The sequence below is a fragment of the Bufo bufo genome, chromosome 2, assembly GCF_905171765.1.
Source record: "Bufo bufo chromosome 2, aBufBuf1.1, whole genome shotgun sequence".
In the NCBI taxonomy this organism is placed as follows: Eukaryota; Metazoa; Chordata; class Amphibia; order Anura; family Bufonidae; genus Bufo; species Bufo bufo.
Genome location: NC_053390.1, coordinates 474344491 through 474367553, shown reverse-complemented (window position 1 = coordinate 474367553; position 23063 = coordinate 474344491). Strand labels below are relative to the sequence as shown.

Below are 23063 nucleotides of genomic sequence, written 5' to 3'. Positions count from 1 at the left end.
ATCGGTATCGGTCCTAAAAAAAAAAAAAAAAAAAAAAAAAAAAAAATATATATATATATATATCGGTCGATCCCTAATCTGAACATAGGACGACAATAAGCCGTACGCTCCATAGAGTTGGGCTTTATGGCAGAGTGGCCAGAAGAAAGCCATTACTTTCAGCTAAAAACAAAAAGGCATGTGGGAGACTCCCAAAATGTATGGAGGAAGGTGCTCTGGTCTGATGAGACTAAAATGTAACTTTTCATTTTCAGCCATAAAAAAAAAAAAATGCTATGTCTGGAGCAAACCCCAACACATCGCAAAGAACACCATCCCCAAAGTGAAACATGTGGGGATGTTTTTCAGCAGCTGGGACTGGGAAACTGGTCAGAGTTGAGGGAAAGATGGATGGTGCTAAATACAGGGATATTCAAAACCTGTACCACTCTGTGCGTGATTTGAGGTTAAGACGGAGGTTCACCTTAAGCAGGACAATGACCCCAAACACATTGCTAAAGCAACACTTGAGTGGTTTAAGGGGAAACATGTAAATGTGTTGGAATGGCCTAGTCAAAGCCCAGATCTCAATCTGATAGAAAATCTGTGGTCAGACTTAAAGGGGTTCTTCACTTTGTTTAAACTGATGATCTATCCAGAGGATAGATCATCAGCATCTGATCGGCAGGCGTCATCGGACCCAGGACCCCTGCGATCAGCTTTTTGAGAAGGCAGCGGCAGAGCCTTTTCACTGCTTACCGCAGGCCCAGTGATGTCACGACTAGCATCACTGGCATGGGCGTGGCTAACCTCTGTTCCCTTGAATGGAGCTTAGCCCCGCGCAGGCCAGTTGATACAAGTCGTGACGTCACTCAGCCAGTTGCGTGGACAGCAGCTCCCTGTCAGAGGTCAGGTGCCGGGAATGTTTCTACAAGGTTCGCTGGAGCAGCTGGACAGATGCTCATGATCTATCCAGAGGATAGATCATCAATTTAACCGCCTCACGTCCGCCCATAGGATATAAACGTCCTATGGGTGGACGTCTATTTCTGACAGCACGTTTTAAAACGTCCTGTCAGAAATAGCAGCTGCACACTAATCGTGCAGCTGCTGATCGGGTTGCCCGCTGTCAGTGACAGCAGGGCAACCCTAAGACAAGGCAGGGACAGTGCCCAGGTGTCCCTGCCTTCACGATCGCTGCAGACACAGCGCTCACCGAGCGCTGTGTCTGCAGAGCAGGAAGCGCTGTGCGCTTCCTGTTCCGGCCCGGCGGTCATGTGACCGCCGTGACCGGAGTGTGCAGGAGCTGTGTGAGGTCTCTCAGAGACCTCGATCAGCCCTGCTGTGAGGCTGTACAGCGCAGGATTGCTGCTGTACAGCCTCTATAGGGGTGCATTTGTCCTGTAACTGGGGCTACTATCTCAGCCCCAGTTACAGGAGAAATCAACTGTGAAAAAAAAAAGAAAAAGTGAAGCAAATGTCCCCCAGAGGTCTTGTATGACCTGATGGGGGACGAAAAGTGTAAAAAAAAATAAAAAAAATAAAGGGTTGAAAAAATAAAATAAAGTTTCACATGTAAAAAAAAAAAAAAGTTCCCAAGTTAGGAATAAAAAAATAAATAATTAAAATAGAAAAAATAAAGTAAAATAGACATATTTAGTATTGCCGCGTCCGTAAAAACCAGCTCTATAAAAATATCACATGACCTAACCCCTCGGATGAACACCGTAAAAAATAAATAAAAAAAACTGTCAAAACAAGCAATTTTTGTCACCTTGCATCACAAAAGGTGCAACACCAAGTGATCAAAAACGCGTATGTCCCACAAAATGGTACCAATAAAACCGTCACCTCATCCCGCAAAAAATGAGCCCCTACATAAGAAAATCTCTCAAAAAATAAAAAAACTATAGCTCTTAGAACATGGAGACACTAAAACATAATTTTTTGGGTTTCAAAAATGCTATTATTGTGTTAAAGTGAAACAAATAAAAAAAAGTATACATATTAGGTATTGCCGCGTCCGTAAAAACCAGCTCTATAAAAATATCACATGACCTAACCCCTCGGGTGAACACCGTAAAAAATAAATAAAAAAAACTGTCAAAACAAGCAATTTTTGTCACCTTGCATCACAAAAGGTGCAACACCAAGTGATCAAAAACGCGTATGTCCCACAAAATGGTACCAATAAAACAGTCACCTCATCCCGCAAAAAATGAGCCCCTACATAAGAAAATCTCTCAAAAAATAAAAAAACTATAGCTCTCAGAACATGGACACATTAAAACATAATTTTTTGGTTTCAAAAATGCTATTATTGTGTAAAACTTTAATAAATGAGAAAAAGTATACATATTAGGTATCGCCACGTCCGTAACAATCTGCTCTATAAAAATGTCACTTGACTGAACCCCTAAGGTGAACGCTGTAAAAATAAATAAATAGAAACTGTGCTAAAACAACCAATTTTTTGGTCACCTTGCCCCATAAAGTGTTATATTGAATGATCAAAAAATCATATGTACCCAAAAATAGTACTAATAAAACTGGCACCTTATCCCCTAGTTTCCAAAATGGGGTCACTTCTTGGGAGTTTCTACTGTAAGGGTGCATCAGGGGGCTTCAAATGGGACATGGCATCTAAAAACCATGTGGAGTTCCTTTCCTTCTGCGCCCTGCCGTGTGCCCATACAGCAGTTTACGACCACATGTGGGGTGTTTCTGTAAACCGCAGAATCTGGGTAATAAATATTGAGTTTTGTTTGGCTGTTAACCATCGATGTGTTAGAGAAAAAAATTGATTAAAATGGAAAATCTGCCAAAAAAGTGAAATTTAAAAATTTGATCTCCATTTTCCTTTAATTCTTGTGGAACGCCTAAAGGGTTAACAAAGTTTGTAAAATCGGTTTTGAATACCTTGAGGGGTGTAGTTTCTACAATGGGGTCATTTATGGGGGTATCCACTATGTAGGCCCCACAAAGTGACTTCAGACCTGAACTGGTCCTTATAAAGTGGGTTTTGGCAATTTTCTTAAAAATTTGAAGAATTGCTTCTAAACTTCTAAGCCTTCTAACGTCCTAAAAAAATAAAATGACATTTCCAAAATGATGCCAACATAAAGTAGACATATGGGGAATGTTAAATAATAAATATTTTATGAGGTATCACTTTCTGTTTTAAAAGCAGAGAAATTGAAATTTAGAAAATTGCGATTTTTTTTAAATTTTTGGGTAAATTTGGGATTTTTTCATAAATAAAGGTGAAATATTTTGACTCAAATTTATGACTATCATGAAGTACAATGTGTCACGAGAAAACAATCTCTGAATGACTTGGATAAATAAAGGCGTTCCAAAGTTATTACCACATAAAGTGAGATATGTCCGTTTTGCAAAATTTGGCCTGGTCAGGAAGGGGGCAAAGGGCCCAGATGGGAAGTGGTTAAACAAAGTACAGAACCCTTTAAAGATTGCTGTTCACAAGCTCAACTCACACAACTTGAAGAAGCTGGAGCAGTTTTGCAAAGAGGAATGGGCAAAAATCCCAGTGGTAAGATGTGGCAGGCTCGTAGAGACTTATCCGAAGCAACTTGGAGCTGTGATTGCCACAAAAGGTGGGTCTACAAAGTATTGACTTTAGGGGGGTGAATAGTTATGCACATTGACTTTTTCTGTTATTTTGTCCAATTTGTTGTTTGCTTCACAATAAAAATAAATAAATAAAAAAAAAATCATCTTCAAAGTGGTTATGTTCTGTAAATTAAATGATGCAAATCCTCAAACAATCCATGTTAATTCCAAGTTGTGAGGCACCAAAATACGAAAATAGTCAAGGGGTGAGAGAGGGGTATATATATATATATTTTTAAAAAAAAATTATAAAAAAAAAAAAAAAAAAAAAAAAAAAGGGTAAAATTTCAGTTGTCAGTTTTGCATCCGCGTGCGTGCGTGCATTTTGCAACCACTGAGCACTGATCAGTAGTATCCGTTACTGATCGGGTCTGCTCAGTTTGCACTGCAAGGTTTTTTTTTGTGCAGGAAATACTTTTTTACAAAAAAAATCTTTCTTCAAAATTTAATTTCTAATTTATTACAAGCCCTTTCACATGTGAAAACACAACATACACACTCCTCACACACCCCAATAAAATAAAAAATGTCCCGTCTATCTCAAAGAGTATACTCCGCCTCAGATACAGAGTCTGCCAGTGAGGGAGAAGAGGATGCCACCTCTACCCCCTCATCATCATCCGCTGATGAGGGACCCTCTAGAAGTCGCCCCATGGTAGCAGCGGAGGCAGCACCCCAGAGCAAACCCTTATGGATCCTACCCCCTGACGATTATCAGCCCCAAATTCCGTATTTTGAGGGCAAGTCCGGAATACAGATAGATTGTGTGGGCTTCACTTCTTCTCTGAAGATTTTGTAAATGTAATGGTGGCTCAAACCAATTTATACACCAAACAATTCATTGCTCAGAACCCTACATCGGCCTATGCTAAAACCCAAGGTTGGACCCCCAGTAAGTGCAGCAGAGATTAAGTTTTCGGGACTCGTGCTGCATATGGGCGTTGTAAAATAAACGTCAGACAATATTGGAGTTCAGAGATTTTCTACCAGACTCCAATTTACAGTAACACCATGACCCGGAAGCGATTTGCGGGCAAGTAGCATATATTATATCCATATCCATCGGATTGGAGAAAACTCTGATCTGATGGTATATTCTAAACCTGAGGTGTTCCCATGGTGATGGGGACGCACCTCTGACAGGGCGCTGCCATACGCTGCACCTAAGGGGTTAATTGCGCGGACGGCAGCTCCCCGAGGTCAGGTGCCGGGAATGTCTCTACAATGTTTGCATTGGTGGGCAGTGCACCCTCCATCATTGGTGGCAGTGTAATGCTGGGGCTCCGATCGGTTACCATTGCAGCCAGGACACTGCTGAAGTCCTGTCTGCCATGGTCAGTTACTCAGCACCATTATACTTACATGCGCTGTGGCCGCCCGGCGCTCCTTCTTGTAACTCACAGGTCTGTGCGGCGCATTGCTATAGGCATAAGCAATGCGCAGCACAGACCTGTGAGTTACAATGCTGGGACTCCGGATCGGAAGTGCTGCTGCCACCAATGATTTGGGGGGGGGGGGGGGGGGGAAAGAGCGCACTGCCCACCAATAATGATTTTAATACTGGGGAGGGGGGAGAGGGTGCACACTGCCCACCAATGCAAACATTGTTAAAACATTCCGGGCACCTGACCTGACAGGGAGCTGCTGTCCGCGCAATTAACCCCTCAGGTGCCGCGTATGGCAGCACCCTGTCAGAGGCGTGTCCCCATCATATACCATCGGATCTGAGTTTTCACAATCGTGAAAACTCAGATCTGAAAAAGCTAGTATTATTTTCTGTTATAACCATGTGGGGCGGGCGTGGTGTAGTGACAGCATGGGTAAAAAGAAATTACAGAGCTGGAGGGGTGAAGCAATGAAAGGTTCTGTCACATCTCCGGCTCGGGTGGAAGAGCTGTGACAGAGCCGTTACAGAGCCAGGGGCATTGATAGAACTCTCAACAATGCCAGCATCCCTCAGAGGGCCCCCTTTCTGCAGGTGTTGTCAAATTGGGAAGGTGAGGGGGGTCCTTTCCATGTCACATCAGCAGCTAATTTGCCTACACCACCTAGAGGTACAGGTAGTAATGTGCTAAGAGCAAGAGTATGCACTAAACTACTTGCTGTGATCACATTAAGGCAGTGCGTTCAAGCCGGCTAACTATATTGTGGGGCAGGAGGGGGCGTAGTGGTCTGTTGAAGTGATTGGCACCATAACCATGCACATTATGCCTGCGGTCCAGTCCAAACAAAATGACCGGACCTCAGACATAATTGTGCCTTGCGATCCCGTACATCCGATTGCCTGCAGCTACGGTGCCATTCACTTCAATGGATCGTCACGCCCCCTCTTGCACCACTATATAGTGAGCCGACCGCGATGTAGTGCATTCTGGACAGAATCATCTGGTGTGAACGAGGACTAAACTTAGAGTCATTTCACACCACAAAGACTGGAACGCAAGCCAGCCACCTCCCTACATAAGGAAGCATGGTGGTGCATTGAAATATGGTTTCGATTTAAAATAATTTTTTGTATCAGGACAAGTATATTGTCATGAGGGACAAGTAGATCGAACCCCCGCTTTAGTCCTTAGACAAGTAGTTTTTTTATTTTTATTTCCACACCCCTGTTAACACCAAGTTTGGTGAGGTTTACAACCCAGAGGAAAATGTCTGTAGATAAGTCCCCATTACTGTTCAAAGTGAGGATTAGATTCCGCCAATACCTGCCTAGCAAACAGGCAAGGTATGGCACAAATATATACAAACTTTGTGAGAGTAGCTCTGGGTACACCCACAAGTTCCATTTATGAAGTGAAATATTCCTGGATAGAACCCCCAGAATGCCCCCCCCATCCTAGGAGTTAGTGGGAAAATCGGTCGGGACTTACTGCACCCACTGCTGGATAAGGGTTACCACCTCTATGTGGATAACTACCATTATACCAGCATACCCCTATTCAGGTCCCTAACTGCCAGAAGTACTGTGGCTTGTGGCACAGTGCGCAAAAATCAGAGAGGCCTCCCTAGATCCCCGGGCAACCACTGAGAATGGGGGAAAGTAGTGCTCTCCTCCATGAGAACATGATGGTGGTTAAGTACAAGGACAAGAGGGACATCCTTGTACTGACCAACATTCACCTGCTCATGTATTACCCCCAAACCAGTTTATATCCACAAGAAAAACGTAAGTGTGGTACAAAAAACAGGCCGTACACATTATACAGATGACAATGTACAATACATACGTGTTATTTCAATCTGCAGGCAAGAGGTGGTAATCAAGGCCCTAATTTTTCAAAGCCAGACCAGGGAATGTCCCAGTACTTCTGGAAGTCATGGTGCCTGTCGTACCAGGGCAACATTTTCCAGTTCAAATCCCCCAGACAGCAAGGAAGGAAAGGATGCAAAAAAGATGCAGGGCGTGTTCCAAAAGGGGGATAAGGAAAGACCATTTACCACTGTGAAACCTGCCCTTAAAAACCTGGCCTGTGCATTCAGGAGTGTTTTCAAATCTACCACTCATCCATGGAGTATTCATTTAATTTCATCCATGATGTAGCCTGTAGTTTTACCACCTTATATCTCAGATTTAGTCCGCATAGCTTACATATCCACTTTTCACCAACCACTACATATTTCTGCGAAACACCTGTTAGGTCAAAAGTGCCCTTTCCACCGCTTAAAATGTTCGTACGTGGGTGCCCTTACCAAAATTGGGTAACTTCTTTGGGTTTTTAATTTCTGGGGATCTCAGGAATCTTTTAAATGCGACATGGCAGCTAAAATCCATATTTTGCTGTTTGAATCTAGAGCCCTGCTGTGCGCCCATACATCAGTTGTTGAGCACATATGGGGTGTTTCTGTAAACGTCAGATTTAGGGTAATAGATTGAGTTGTTTGGCTGTTAACCCTTGATGTGTTGCAGAATTTTTTTTAATTAAAATTAAAAATCTGCTAAGTGTGAAATTTAATTCCCATTTGGCACCTAAAGGGTTAACAGTTTTGAATAGCTTGAGGGGTGTAGTTTCTAAAATGGGGTAATTTATGGGTGGTTTCTAATATGTAAGTCTCACAAAATGACTTCATAACTGAACTGGTTTTGAAAATTCTTAAATTTTAAGATTTGCTTCTAAACCTTTTAAGGTCTCAAAAAATAAAATGTCATTTTCAAAATGATCCAAACATGAAGTAGACATATGGTAAATTTAAAGTAATAACTATTTTTGGAGTTATTACTATCCATTATAAAAAGTAGAGTAATAGAAATTTGCTAATTTTTCTAAATTTTTGGTAAATTAGGTATTTTTTTAATAAATAAAAATGATTAATTTTTTTTAATCAATTTTACTAGGGATCGACCGATTATCGGTTTTACCGATATTATCGGCCGATATTGAGGATTTTGAACGTTATCGGTATCAGCATCTATTTTGCCGATATACCGATAACGTATTGGGAACACAGAACGCGCTGCTCACAGTTCCCTCCGCAGCACAGGGGAGAAGGAAGCAGTGTCTCCCTCCCCCTGTGCTGCTGCTGCCGTGGCCGCCAATGACAGGAGAGAAGACAAGAGGAGGGGAGGGGCTGTGGCCGCTGCGCCACCAATGAAGATAAATCTCTCATTCATTCATATACAGGACGCGGGAGCTGGCTGCAGAATCACATAGCCGGCTCCCGACCTCTATGAGCTGTAGCTGCGATCTGCGGTAGTTAACCCCTTAGGTGCTGCGGATCGCAGCTACCGCTCAGAGGTCGGGAGCCGGCTATGTGATTCTGCAGCCAGCTCCCGCGTCCTGTATATGAATGAGAGAGTTATCTTTATTGGTGGCGCAGTGCGCACTGCGCCCCCCATCCCAATAGTAAAAACATTGGTGGCGCAGTGCGCCCCCCCCCCCCCCACACAGTATCATTGGTGGCAGTGGCCACAGGGTCCCCTCTCCCCTCCTCCTCCGATCGGAGCCCCAGCAGTGTAATCCTGGGGCTCCGATCGGTTACCATGGCAGCCAGGACGCTATTGAAGCCCTGGCTGCTATAGTAAGCTCCATGCTGCTGTGTGCACAAAGCACAGGGCAGCAGGGACAGTGTGAGCTCCTATTCACCCTGATACAGATCTATCAGGGTGAATAGGACAAGGGTTCTAGTCCCTAAGGGGGCTAAAAGTTAGTGTAAAAAAAAAAATTTCAAGTATAAATGAAAAAGATTTACAAAAATAAAATACACGTTAACAACATACATATTAATTTTCAGCAGATTTGTGTAGGAAAATTATTTTTTTCTCAAAAATAAAAATACCCAGAATATCGGTATAAATTATCGGCTATTGGCCTGAAAGTTCTCAAATTATCGGTATCGGCCTTAAAAAAATCAATATCAGTCGATCCCTAAATTTTACTACTGTCATGAAGTACAATATGTGCTGGGGGAAAAAAACTATCTCAGAATGGCCTGGATAAGTAGAAGCGTTTTTAAATTAAAGGGACATGTCAGATTTGCAAAAAATGGCCTGGTCAGTTGGGCCCTTGCAGACGAGCGCTGGTCACGCTGAAAGCATTATGCCAGTGTTATCCAGTACATTCAAGAACTGTAAGGGTTACAGAGCATCATAAAATATAATCCTATGTGACCCCTGGTAGCGCTGGGAGTTCAGGCGGCCAGGTGCTCCGCTGCGGACTCGCAGCGTGACCAATGCTCATCTGCAAAGGCCCTTAAGGTGAAAAATGGCAGGGTCTTGAAGGGGTTAAAGTTGCCTCATATGAAAACCAAATAAAAATAAGCACAGTACTACAAACAAATCTCAAGGAGTGCCTAAGTTTACTTTTTCTAGTACAACATTTAATATGCGTAGAAATAAAAAAAAAATGCAAACAAGATTTCCTGCATGTTTGTTGTGGATGTTGATGCAGTTTTATTTTTCATAGGTGAAAGTTAAAAACTGCATGGAAAAACCGGAGTAAAAACTAAAATTTCCTTGCAGTTCATCTCTATGCAGTTATGATTTGGTTTTAAATAGGACCTTTCACCTCTCCTGACATGCCTGTTTTAATAGCTATATGCATTCCCCATGTAATAACTCCAGAGCATCTATTCTTATGGCTCTATGGTGTGCCCTCCTTTATAATTTCTACTAGAAGTTATGAATGAATTGCTAGCAGTCTGCAGTAAAGGGATTCTGTCACCAGATTTAACCCTATTAAGCTAGCTGACATTAGCGATGTGGGGGGGCGTTGTTCCTGCTCCTATAGCAGTGATGGCGAACCTATGGCACGGGTGCCAGAGGCGGCACTCAGAGCCCTCTCTATGGGCACTTGCACCCTGGAAAAGTCTATGGTGTACCAATATGCCTTATGCCTCCTGCACACAAACGTGTTCACCCCGTGGCCGTGCTGCGGGCCGCAATGCATGAACACCAACCATGGGGCAGCCGCAGTGGATCGCGGACCCATTCACTTTAATGGGTCCACGATCTGCAAAAAGATAGGACTTGTTCTATCTTTTTTCGGAACGGAAGTACGGGATGAAACCCCATGGAAGCACTCCGTAGGCTTCCGTTCCGTGCTTCCGTTCCTCATCTCCGGATTTGCGGACCCATTAAAGTGAATGGATCCGCATCCGTGATGCGGAATGCACACTGAACGGTGCCCATGTATTGCGGATCCGCAAATGCGGGCCGCAATATGGCAACGGGACACGTACAGTCATGTGCAGGAGGCCTTAGACTTTTCCTGCCATTCATCAGCGCAGGCGCACTATGAACAGCACAGGCAGCGCACTGAGTGTAAACAGGCTTTTATAGCGAAAAGTACATGGAAGATATACTATACTGGACTGTAGTATTCAGGGGAAATTCCCATGTTGGTACTGTGATAAATATGTGGGTTTTGGGGTGAAGTTTGGGCACTCAGTCTCTAAAAGGTTCGCCATCACTGTCCTAGAGGCTCTGTTCACCAGAGCACAGGGCTGGCAGACAGATGCGAGCGCTGCCTGGCCCTGTCAATCAGGACTTGGAGGGAGGCGACAACAGTGGGAGAACTGAGCCTCTAGGAGCAGGAACATTAAAGCGAGTATTCACAAAATTGAGTACCCCTCTATTTCGGAAGACTCCAATAGGTAGCCTGCAGCCAGACCACACAGAGGCCACTAGACCTGGAATGTATTGAGTAAACTAGGTACCTATAGATTTACCCTAAAATACCAGTGGATCAACCTCCCACCAGAATTTCGGGTACACTTTGAGCCAACTCCTCACTCCTAGATGTGATTTGCACACCATAACATAATAGAGTGACAGCTGTACCCCGATAGTTTTTGGGTTATTAACTGTCAGTTATCAAAATCCCCATGGGCTTCACTCTCTAGGGACCCTTTTTTGTCAGAGCTATTCCACACACACACACAAAAAAAAAAAAAACACACACTCAACATATCTTTATCAAGCCATGTCAGTTTAACATACCTTATTAAGACATGTTGGTGACACACAATTGCTTTCATCTTTTCGATTACCAAAAGATACTTCAGGGGAACTGGTTGAAACTGGAGAGCTTGTGGAAGAAAACCCAGCAGGACTATCTTCTGCTGAGATGTCTTGATCATCAATAATCGTTTTTACTGGAGAAGTTAATAAAGTAGTATTTTCAAGTGCTGTCCCTGAAGGAACCTCCATAGAGTGAGAGGATAAGCCCTGATCATCAGTTATCTTCGACTCAGACACTGTGCAACTATGTTCAGGACTATTTATGCTTAAAGTGTCATGAGCTTTGAAGTTGTGCGCAGAGGCTACAGAATTATGTGTGCCACAAACTGGAACATTTCCCGTTGTTGGTATAGACTGAACAATTCCATTTGATGGGTTCTCATCTAAAATGCCACCTACTGAATCTTCTGTTAAGTCAATAGTGATACTAGGAGTCACAAGGCAAGTTTTTTTTGTTCTTCTGATGTAATTGTCCAAAGGCCCCACACCATTTACAGCTTTTGGGAGAGCACCAAACTCTGTAATTTCAGAGCCATTCTCCATATCCTCAAGAGAAATATCAAGAGAGGGCATATTATGGGACACTTTCTGTTTTTTCTCCTGTGAGATTTCTTCTTTGGGCACAGGATTCAGACGTTTGAAAGGCAGTCGGGCTGAAAAGGTAAATAAAAACTGTAAGACGACAATCCAAAAATACTAGTTTTAAGAAAAATCCCCAACACACCCCAAAATACCTTGGACCATCTTCTTTGAAGAGTTTGTAGATGAAGATTTAACTGCAAAAAATAAATAAATAAAAACAGGTTATCCAATATCTCTTCAAACCTAATTGCTTCTTAAAGTTCTTCAACAATAAGTCTAGATACACTATTAGCAGAAGAACTCTAGAAAAAGAGGTCTACATTTGCTAGGGAATGAGAAGGTTATACGTGGTTAATAAGGATGAGCAAATCGACTTCGGATGAAACATCCAAAGTCGATTCGCATAAAACTTCAGTCCAATACTGTATGGAGCAAGCGCTCCGTACAGTGTTAGAATGTATTGGCTCAGATGAGCTGAAGTTAGTAATAATTTCATAGATTCATTTTTACTTTAAAAAAATCAATTTCCCAAACTCTGGATCCAAGTGGTATCTTGTAGTGTTGAGCAAGCATGCTCGGCCGAACTGCTGTTCGGTTCAAGCATCGCTATGCTCGGCACATCGCAGTGTTCGGCCGAATACTGCGGGGGCTAGAGTACAATTTTATACAATGAAAGTCAAAGGGAGACCCGAGCATCAAACCAGGCACCCCCTGCTCGGAAGAGGAGAGGGTGTCTGGTTCACAAAAAAAAAAAAAAAAAAAAAAAGGTTAGAAATTGATGGAAACCCCATCAAAATGGTTTGGAAACAGCATGGGAAGGATGGCTGGATGCATCTTGGACTCCCATACAATAGACAACCATACAAAAGCTATCTGCCAAAAGCCGGGTATGTGCAAGCCATTAAACTATCCATGAGACAGATACAGTCAGCATACCTTACAATGGCAGCTTTTTTGCACTATGAGACATTCCAAACCAGCTCTCATCTGACAGAGCCAGTAAGCCTCAAAGTTGTTTCCCTATCTGTTGGATGGCTTGGGTGGACCTGCGCACCCAGATCATTATCATTAGGGGGACAAAGTTTTCTGATTGTCCTAACATAATATTTAAAAAACTTTCTACAGTTTTGTCATATAAACGTATTTGCATAAACATAGGCATGTGGGAAGGACATGCAAATGAGCAGACTGCCTTGTTTTTCAGCTGAAAAACAATTTGCATGGAAAATTTGCGATAAAAATTAGTGATTACAATATTCGCGATCTACACTACTCATGAACAGCGCCATCTATTGGATTCATAGTCTTGTCATAAGACTATGAAACCAATAGATGGTGCTGTTCATCTTCTTGGAGCGCTAGTAAGTGGGGCATCCTGCTCAGTCCACACACCGTGTACCACTCAGCCTATAATAGCCTGCACTAACACGGAGGTGTATATCTGATTGCTGCTATCATTCACACATCTTCTAGCACTTTAGAGTTCAGTAAAATGTTTTTTTACAGTAAAAATTATTCTATGAAGTCATTACACGAAGTGACGCGAGATTTCACGAAGTAATAATTTCGGCTCAGCTGAGCAAATACATTTTAATTAGGGTTGTTTTCGATACCAAAATTTTGATTCGGCTCCGATACCATAAGTATTGCGATACTCTATACCACGCAAAAAAAATTAACTGCGCCGCCAATGCTAATTAACGTCTGATACAGGAGGCAGGTGCCGCAGCAGAATCACAAAGCCGGCACCCGACCTCTATGACACGGCGCTGCGATCCGTGGCAGTTAACCTCTCAGGTGTGGCACCCAGCTACCTGTCACAGAGGTCGGATGCAGGCTATGTGATTCTGTCGCCGCACCCACCTTCTGTATCTATATTAGACGTTAATTTGTATTGGTGGCACAGTGCGCCCGTCCCTCCTCTGCCCCTCTCTCCTCATTGGCAACGGCGGCACAGGGGGAGGGAGTGACTCCTCCCCTGGGCTTCTGAGAGAATATGGCACGCGCTGACAGCAGCGCGCTCCATGTTCTCTGATACTGGGCTGCGCAGTAGCGCAGCCTAGTATCGATAAAAGGTAAATCCCGGCACCGAACCGATACCAGGACAAAAGTATCAATATTTCGATACCCGCAACAACCCTAATACTAATACTGTACGGAGTGCTTGCCCTGTACAGTATTGGACTGAAGTTTTATGTGAATCGACTTTGGATGTTTCATCTGAAGTAGATTCGCTCATCCCTAGTGGTTAAATAAAGTAAAAATGTTTGTACCGTGTTCAACAGTAAATGCTTATATAAATGAGATTAAAGTAGAACTCCCAGCAACATTTTTATTCTCTGACCTGCTAGAAAGTGTTATCATGTGACCAACTCTCTGATCTCCAACTGACACAGGACAGGAAGTCACTTACTACCCTATTCATTTCTATGAGGCTGAGACAGGCTCCCATAGGAATACATAGAGAAGCAGACTTCCTGTCCACACATAAGATGCTGTGTCATGTGGAGAGTGATTGCTGGTCACCTGACAGTCGAGAAGCAGAAGGTAGGGGCTCGCTCACCAATACAGCCATTGGTAACAAAATTACATTCACTACAGATTACATCATGTACCTTTCTATCAGGTCAGAGAATAAAGTTTTTGCGGAAGTTCTTCTTTAACCCCTTAAGGACCCATGACGTACATGTACATAATATCTGGCCGTGACTTAATGACCAGTGATGTACATGTACTGCATGGTAATTGGGCAGGTGCATGAGCTGCGCCCGCCCGATCAGCAGGAGGGGTCCAGCTAGGGGTGGGCGATATAGACGATATAGGCGATATGCGATATAAATTTGTGCCACGATATGGATTTTGAGCATATCGCCTATATCGCCGGACCGCGATATGATCCTGAGCCGGCACAGTGGAGAAGGAGAGAGTCCCTCCCTCCCCACTGTGCGCGGCTGCCGCTGACCACCAATGACAAAAGAGGAGGAGGGGAGGGACTGACAGTAAATCATTGAGTTTTCACGATCTCAGTGAGCGCGTGAAAACTCAAATCCGATGGTATATTCTAACCCCCAGGCGTTCCCATGGTGACAGGGACGCTTGCCTGGGGGTTAGAACATACAGGGCCACGCCGCTGACAGTAGAACATTTAAAAACTAATCAGTAACTTTAACTTTATTAATTGGTGATCTCTTTACTGTATACCTTACTAGGTCTTAGCTCCGGTAACTAGTGATGTCCGGTTCATGAACGAATCGTTCATTTGAATCGATTCAGTTCAGTGAACCGGAGGAGTCGATTCCACTTGAATGATCCGATCCGTTTGAATCGGCTCTCAGTCCCAGCACACAGACACTGCAGACAGAGACGCTCAGCTCACCACCTCACGCTGGCAGCAGGAGCCTGAGGGAGGGACTGGGGAGGAGTCAGTAATATGATCTTAGAGTGGAAGAGCTGCTTCTGCCAGCCCCTCCCCGCCCACCAACCAATCACCGACCAGAGCTGAGGGGGCGAGGCCAGCACAGCACACTGCAGCTCTGACTCAGTCCTCGGAGTAGTGCAGGGTCAGGGAGTCTAAATGAATCGAATGAGTCACAAGAATCTAAAGATCCGACTCAGTCAGTGACTCATTCCATTCATTGAGTTAGAAGAGCCGCGAGTCAGACTGTAGAGCAGGTTACACTGAGGCTGTCGGCTCTTGTTGCAGCAGTGATAAGGAGCAGAGAGATAAGAGAAGGGACAGATGACACAGAGTTTACATTACAGGATGAATTAAATTAACCCTTTAGAATCAAATTGGCTTCTCAGGAGATATATATGTTAAAGGCATATATAGGCAGTACTACTGAATGAGATGCCTTTAACATATATATCTCCTGAGAAGCCAATTTGATTTGTGGGATCTGTGGATGGCACCGTTTAGGGGAGGGGGGGGATCTGTGGATGGCACCGTTTAGGGGAGGGGGGGTGTCTGTGGATGGCACTGTTTAGGGGAGGGGGGGTGTCTGTGGATGGCACTGTTTAGGGGAGGGGGGGTGTCTGTGGATGGCACCGTTTAGGGGAGGGGGGGTGTCTGTGGATGGCACCGTTTAGGGGAGGGGGGGGTGTCTGTGGATGGCACTGTTTAGGGGAGGGGGGGATCTGTGGATGGCACCGTTTAGGGGAGGGGGGGGATCTGTGGATGGCACCGTTTAGGGGAGGGGGGGGATCTGTGGATGGCACCGTTTAGGGGAGGGGGATCAGCTCCCTGCTGCTGTGTGCACAAAGCACAGAGCAGCAGGGAGAGTGTAAAGTCCTATTCACCCTGATAGAGCTCTGTTAGGGTGAATATGACAAGGGTTCTACGTTCTAGCCCTTAAGGAGACTAATAGTTATTAAATAAAAAGTAAAAAAAAGTTTAAACACGCCCCCCCAAATATAGAAAACAATATATCGCAATATATATCGCATATCGCACATGCTTAAAATTATATCGCAATATAGATTTTAGGCCATATCGCCCACCCCTAGGTCCAGCTGCATACGCCTGCATAGGTGAAATAACCTATGCTGGCGCATTAACCACTGCACGGCCGCAGTCAGAGCTGACCGCGGCACGTGCGGGGTGGCCATCGGGTCCCCGCGCTGCTGTGACGGGGACCCGATGGCAGGGAAGGCAGCCCGATGCCTTCCAAGAGAGCCTGTGAGATCCAGCCGTCTGGCAGGGAAGGCAGCCCGATGCCTTCCAAGAGAGCCTGTGAGATCCAGCCGTCTGGATCTCACAGGCAAGCAGGCTTTAAGTGTATTACAGTGTGTAATACACTTACAGCCAATGCATGACTATACAGAAATATTGATCAAACCCCCAAAAGTTTTCCCAAAAACATTAAGTTTCAATAAAAAAATTATAAAATATAAATATATATATATATATATATATATATATATATATATATATATATATATATACATATACATATACATATACACATACATACACACACACACACTGCTCAAAAAAAATAAAGGGAACACAAAAATAACATCCTAGATCTGAATTAATTAAATATTCTTCTGAAATACTTTGTTCTTTACATAGTTGAATGTGCTGACAACAAAATCACCCCAAAAAAAAAAAATATGAAATTCAAATTTTCAACCCATGGAGGTCTGGATTTGGAGTCACACTCAAAATTAAAGTGGAAAAACACACTACAGGCTGATCCAACTTTGATGTAATGTCCTTAAAACAAGTCAAAATGAGGCTCAGTAGTGTGAGTGGCCTCCACGTGCCTGTATGACCTTCCTACAAAACCTGTGCATGCTCCTGATGAGGAGGCAGACGGTCTCCTGAGGGATCTCCTCCCAGACCTGGACTAAAGCATCTGCCAACTCCTGGACAGTTTGTGGTGCAACGTGACGTTGGTGGATAGAGCGAGACATGATGTCCCAGATGTGCTCAATTGGATTCAGGTCTGGGGAACGGGCGGGCCAGTCCATTGCATCAATGCCTTCGTCTTGTAGGAACTGCTGACACACTCCAGCCACATGAGGTCTAGCATTGTCTTGCATTAGGAGGAACCCAGGGCCAACCGCACCAGCATATGGTCTCACAAGGGGTCTGAGGATCTAATCTCGGTACCTAATGGCAGTCAGGCTACCTCTGGCGAGCACATTGAGGGCTGTGCGGCCCTCCAAAGAAATGCCACCCCACACCATTACTGACCCAATGCCAAACCGGTCATGCTGGAAGATGTTGCAGGCAGCAGAACGTTCTCCACGGCGTCTCCAGACTCTGTCATGTCTGTCACATGTGCTCAGTGTGAACCTGCTTTCATCTGTGAAGAGCACAGGGCGCCAGTGGCGAATTTGCCAATCTTGGTGTTCTCTGGCAAACATCCTGCACGGTGTTGGGCTGTAAGCACAACCCCCACCTGTGGACGTCGGGCCCTCATATCACCCTCATGGAGTCTGTTTCTGACCGTTTGAGCAGACACATGCACATTTGTGGCCTGCTGGAGGTCATTTTGCAGGGCTCTGGCAGTACTCCTCCTGTTCCTCCTTGCACAAAGGCGGAGGTAGCGGTCCTGCTGCTGGGTTGTTGCCCTCCTCCGGCCTCCTCCACGTCTCCTGATGTACTGGCCTGTCTCCTGGTAGCGCCTCCATGCTCTGGACACTATGCTGACAGACACAGCAAACCTTCTTGCCACTTCTCGCATTGATGTGCCATCCTGGATAAGCTGCACTACCTAAGCCACTTGTGTGGGTTGTAGACTCCGTCTCATGCTACTACTAGAGTGAAAGCACCGCCAGCATTCAAAAGTGACCAAAACATCAGCCAGGAAGCATAGGAACTGAGAAGTGGTCTGTGGTCACCACATGCAGAACCACTCCTTTATTGGGGGTGTCTTGCTAATTGCCTATAATTTCCACCTGTTGTCTATCCCATTTGCACAACAGCATGTGAAATTGATTGTCACTCAGTGTTGCTTCCTAAGTGGACAGTTTGATTTCACAGAAGTGTGATTGACTTTGAGTTACATTGTGTTGTTTAAGTGTTCCCTTTATTTTTTTGAGGTGTGTGTGTGTGTGTGTGTGTGTGTGTGTGTATACACACACACACACACACACACACCTTTGCAAAAATAAAGGGGAATTAAAAAAAAAAAAATAGGGGGGGGTGGGGGAGTAGACATATTGGGTATCGCCGCGTCTGTATCAACTGGCTCTATAAAAATATCAAATTACCTATCCCCTCAGGTGAAGTCAAAAAATTTAATAAAAACTGCTAAATAAACCTTTTGTCACCTTACATCACTAAAAGTGCTACACCAAGCGGACAAAGGTGTATACCCCCCAAAATAGCACCAATCTAACAGTCACCTCATCCCGCACAAAATGAGCTCCTAAGACAATCGCCCAAAAAAATAAAGAAAACTATGGCTCTCAGAATATGGAGACACTTTAACAGCATTATTTAAACAAAAAAAATAAAAAATAAAAAAATTCATATTGGGTATTGCTGCATCCTTAACCACCTCCGGACCGCCTAACGCAGGATCGCGTTCCGGAGGTGGCAGCGCTGCGCACAGTCACGCATATACGCGTCATCTCGCGAGACGCGAGATTTCCTGTGAACGCGCGCACACAGGCGCGCGCGCGCTCACAGGAACGGAAGGTAAGAGAGTTGATCTCCAGCCTGCCAGCGGCGATCGTTCGCTGGCAGGCTGGAGATGTGTTTTTTTTAACCCCTAACAGGTATATTAGACGCTGTTTTGATAACAGCGTCTAATATACCTGCTACCTGGTCCTCTGGTGGTCCCCTTTGTTTGGATCGACCACCAGAGGACACAGGTAGCTCAGTAAAGTAGCACCAAGCACCACTACACTACACTACACCCCCCCCCCCCCCCCGTCACTTATTAACCCCTTATTAGCCCCTTATCACCCCTAATCACCCCTGATCACCCCATATAGACTCCCTGATCACCCCATATAGACTCCCTGATCACCCCCCTGTCATTGATTACCCCCCTGTCATTGATCAACCCCCTGTAAAGCTCCATTCAGACGTCCGCATGATTTTTACGGATCCACTGATAGATGGATCGGATCCGCAAAACGCATCCGGACGTCTGAATGAAGCCTTACAGGGGCGTGATCAATGACTGTGGTGATCACCCCATATAGACTCCCTGATCACCCCCCTGTCATTGATTACCCCCCTGTCATTGATTACCCCCCTGTAAAGCTCCATTCAGATGTCCGCATGATTTTTACGGATGCACTGATACATGGATCGGATCCGCAAAACGCATCCGGTCGTCTGAATGAAGCCTTACAGGGGCATGATCAATGACTGTGGTGATCACCCCCCTGTCATTGATTACCCCCCTGTAAAGCTCCATTCAGATGTCCGCATGATTTTTACGGATGCACTGATAGATGGATCGGATCCGCAAAACGCATCCGGACGTCTGAATGAAGCCTTACAGGGGCATGATCAATGACTGTGGTGATCACCCCATATAGACTCCCTGATCACCCCCCTGTAAAGCTCCATTCAGATGTCCGCATGATTTTTACGGATGCACCGATACATGGATCGGATCCGCAAAACGCATCCGGTCGTCTGAATGAAGCCTTACAGGGGCGTGATCAATGACTGTGGTGATCACCCCATATAGACTCCCTGATCACCCCCCTGTCATTGATTACCCCCCTGTCATTGATTACCCCCCTGTAAAGCTCCATTCAGATGTCCGCATGATTTTTACGGATGCACTGATACATGGATCGGATCCGCAAAACGCATCCGGTCGTCTGAATGAAGCCTTACAGGGGCATGATCAATGACTGTGGTGATCACCCCCCTGTCATTGATTACCCCCCTGTAAAGCTCCATTCAGATGTCCGCATGATTTTTACGGATGCACTGATAGATGGATCGGATCCGCAAAACGCATCCGGACGTCTGAATGAAGCCTTACAGGGGCATGATCAATGACTGTGGTGATCACCCCATATAGACTCCCTGATCACCCCCCTGTCATTGATTACCCCCCTGTCATTGATTACCCCCCTGTAAAGCTCCATTCAGATGTCCGCATGATTTTTACGGATGCACTGATAGATGGATCGGATCCGCAAAACGCATCCGGACGTCTGAATGAAGCCTTACAGGGGCATGATCAATGACTGTGGTGATCACCCCATATAGACTCCCTGATCACCCCCCTGTAAAGCTCCATTCAGATGTCCGCATGATTTTTACGGATGCACCGATACATGGATCGGATCCGCAAAACGCATCCGGTCGTCTGAATGAAGCCTTACAGGGGCATGATCAATGACTGTGGTGATCACCCCCCTGTCATTGATTACCCCCCTGTAAAGCTCCATTCAGATGTCCGCATGATTTTTACGGATGCACTGATAGATGGATCGGATCCGCAAAACGCATCCGGACGTCTGAATGAAGCCTTACACGGGCGTGATCAATGACTGTGGTTATCACCCCATATAGACTCCCTGATCACCCCCCCTGTCATTGATCACCCCCCTGTCATTGATCACCCCCCTGTCATTGATCACCCCTCTGTAAGGCTCCATTCAGATATTTTTTTGGCCCAAGTTAGCGGAATTTATTTATTTTTTTCTTACAAAGTCTCATATTCCACTAACTTGTGTCAAAAAATAAAATCTCACATGAACTCACCATACCCCTCACGGAATCCAAATGCGTAAAATTTTTTAGACATTTATATTCCAGACTTCTTCTCACGCTTTAGGGCCCCTAGAATGCCAGGGCAGTATAAATACCCCACATGTGACCCCATTTCGGAAAGAAGACACCCCCAGGTATTCCGTGAGGGGCATATTGAGTCCATGAAAGATTGAAATTTTTGTCCCAAGTTAGCGGAACGGGAGACTTTGTGAGAAAAAAATTAAAAATATCAATTTCCGCTAACTTGTGCCAAAAAAAAAAAATTTCTATGAACTCGCCATGCCCCTCATTGAATACCTTGGGGTGTCTTCTTTCCAAAATGGGGTCACATGTGGGGTATTTATACTGCCCTGGCATTCTAGGGGCCCCAAAGCGTGAGAAGAAGTCTGGTATCCAAATGTCTAAAAATGCCCTCCTAAAAGGAATTTGGGCACCTTTGCGCATCTAGGCTGCAAAAAAGTGTCACACATCTGGTATCGCCGTACTCAGGAGAAGTTGGGGAATGTGTTTTGGGGTGTCATTTTACATATACCCATGCTGGGTGAGAGAAATATCTTGGTCAAATGCCAACTTTGTATAAAAAAATGGGAAAAGTTGTCTTTTGCCAAGATATTTCTCTCACCCAGCATGGGTATATGTAAAATGACACCCCAAAACACATTCCCCAACTTCTCCTGAATACGGCGATACCACATGTGTGACACTTTTTTGCAGCCTAGGTGGGCGAAGGGGCCCATATTCCAAAGAGCACCTTTAGGATTTCACAGGTCATTTACCTACTTACCACACATTAGGGCCCCTGGAAAATGCCAGAGCAGTATAACTACCCCACAAGTGACCCCATTTTGGAAAGAAGACACCCCAAGGTATTCCGTGAGGGGCATGGCGAGTTCCTAGAATTTTTTATTTTTTGTCACAAGTTAGTGGAAAATGCTTATTTTTTTTTTTTTTTTTTTTTTCATACAAAGTCTCATATTCCACTAACTTGTGACAAAAAATAAAAACTTCCATGAACTCACTTTGCCCATCAGCGAATACCTTGGGGTCTCTTCTTTCCAAAATGGGGTCACTTGTGGGGTAGTTATACTGCCCTGGCATTCTAGGGGCCCAAATGTGTGGTAAGGAGTTTGAAATCAAATTCTGTAAAAAATGACCTGTGAAATCCGAAAGGTGCTCTTTTGAATATGGGCCCCTTTGCCCACCTCGGCTGCAAAAAAGTGTCACACATCTGGTATCTCCGTAATCGGGAGAAGTTGGGGAATGTGTTTTGGGGTGTCATTTTACATATACCCATGCTGGGTGAGAGAAATATCTTGGCAAAAGACAACTTTTCCCATTTTTTTATACAAAGTTGGCATTTGACCAAGATATTTATCTCACCCAGCATGGGTATATGCAAAAAGACACCCCAAAACACATTCCTCAACTTCTCCTGAATACAGAGATACCAGATGTGTGACACTTTTTTGCAGCCTAGGTGGGCAAAGGGGCCCACATTCCAAAGAGCACCTTTCGGATTTCACAGGTCATTTACCTACTTACCACACATTTGGGCCCCTAGAATGCCAGGGCAGTATAACTACCCCACAAGTGACCCCATTTTGGAAAGAAGAGACCCCAAGGTATTCGCTGATGGGCATAGTGAGTTCATGGAACTTTTTATTTTTTGTCACAAGTTTGTGGAATATGAGACTTTGTATGAAAAAAAAAAAAAAAAAAAAAAAAAAAAAAAATCATCATTTTCCACTAACTTGTGAAAAAATAAAAAATTCTAGGAACTCGCCATGCCCCTCACGGAATACCTTGGGGTGTCTTCTTTCCAAAATGGGGTCACTTGTGGGGTAGTTATACTGCCCTGGTATTCTAGGGGCCCAAATGTGTGGTAAGGAGTTTGAAATCAAATTCAAGAAAAAATGAGGAGTGAAATCCGAAAGGTGCTCTTTGGAATATGGGCCCCTTTGCCCACCTAGGCTGCAAAAAAGTGTCACACATCTGGTATCCCCGTACTCAGGAGAAGTTGAGGAATGTGTTTTGGGGTGTCTTTTTACATATACCCATGCTGGGTGAGATAAATATCTTGGTCAAATGACAACTTTGTATAAAAAAATGGGAAAAGTTGTCTTTTGCCAAGATATTTCTCTCACCCAGCATGGGTATATATAAAATGACACCCCAAAACACATTCCCCACCTTCTCCTGAGTACGGAG

At 44.5% G+C, this 23063-nt stretch overlaps 1 protein-coding gene across 1 annotated transcript in view; it reads right to left on the bottom strand.

The window, feature by feature from the left end:
* The window catches only part of LOC120990938 (chromatin assembly factor 1 subunit A-B-like), a 147526-nt gene that overhangs the window by 59486 nt on the left and 64977 nt on the right, over positions 1-23063 (bottom strand). Inside the window, exons 2-3 of the mRNA XM_040419830.1 lie at positions 11806-11847; positions 11051-11724 (exon numbers count right to left, since the gene is read on the bottom strand). Of these exons, the coding sequence (XP_040275764.1) occupies positions 11051-11724; positions 11806-11847 (716 nt within the window). The remainder of the gene's footprint in view (positions 1-11050; positions 11725-11805; positions 11848-23063) is intronic.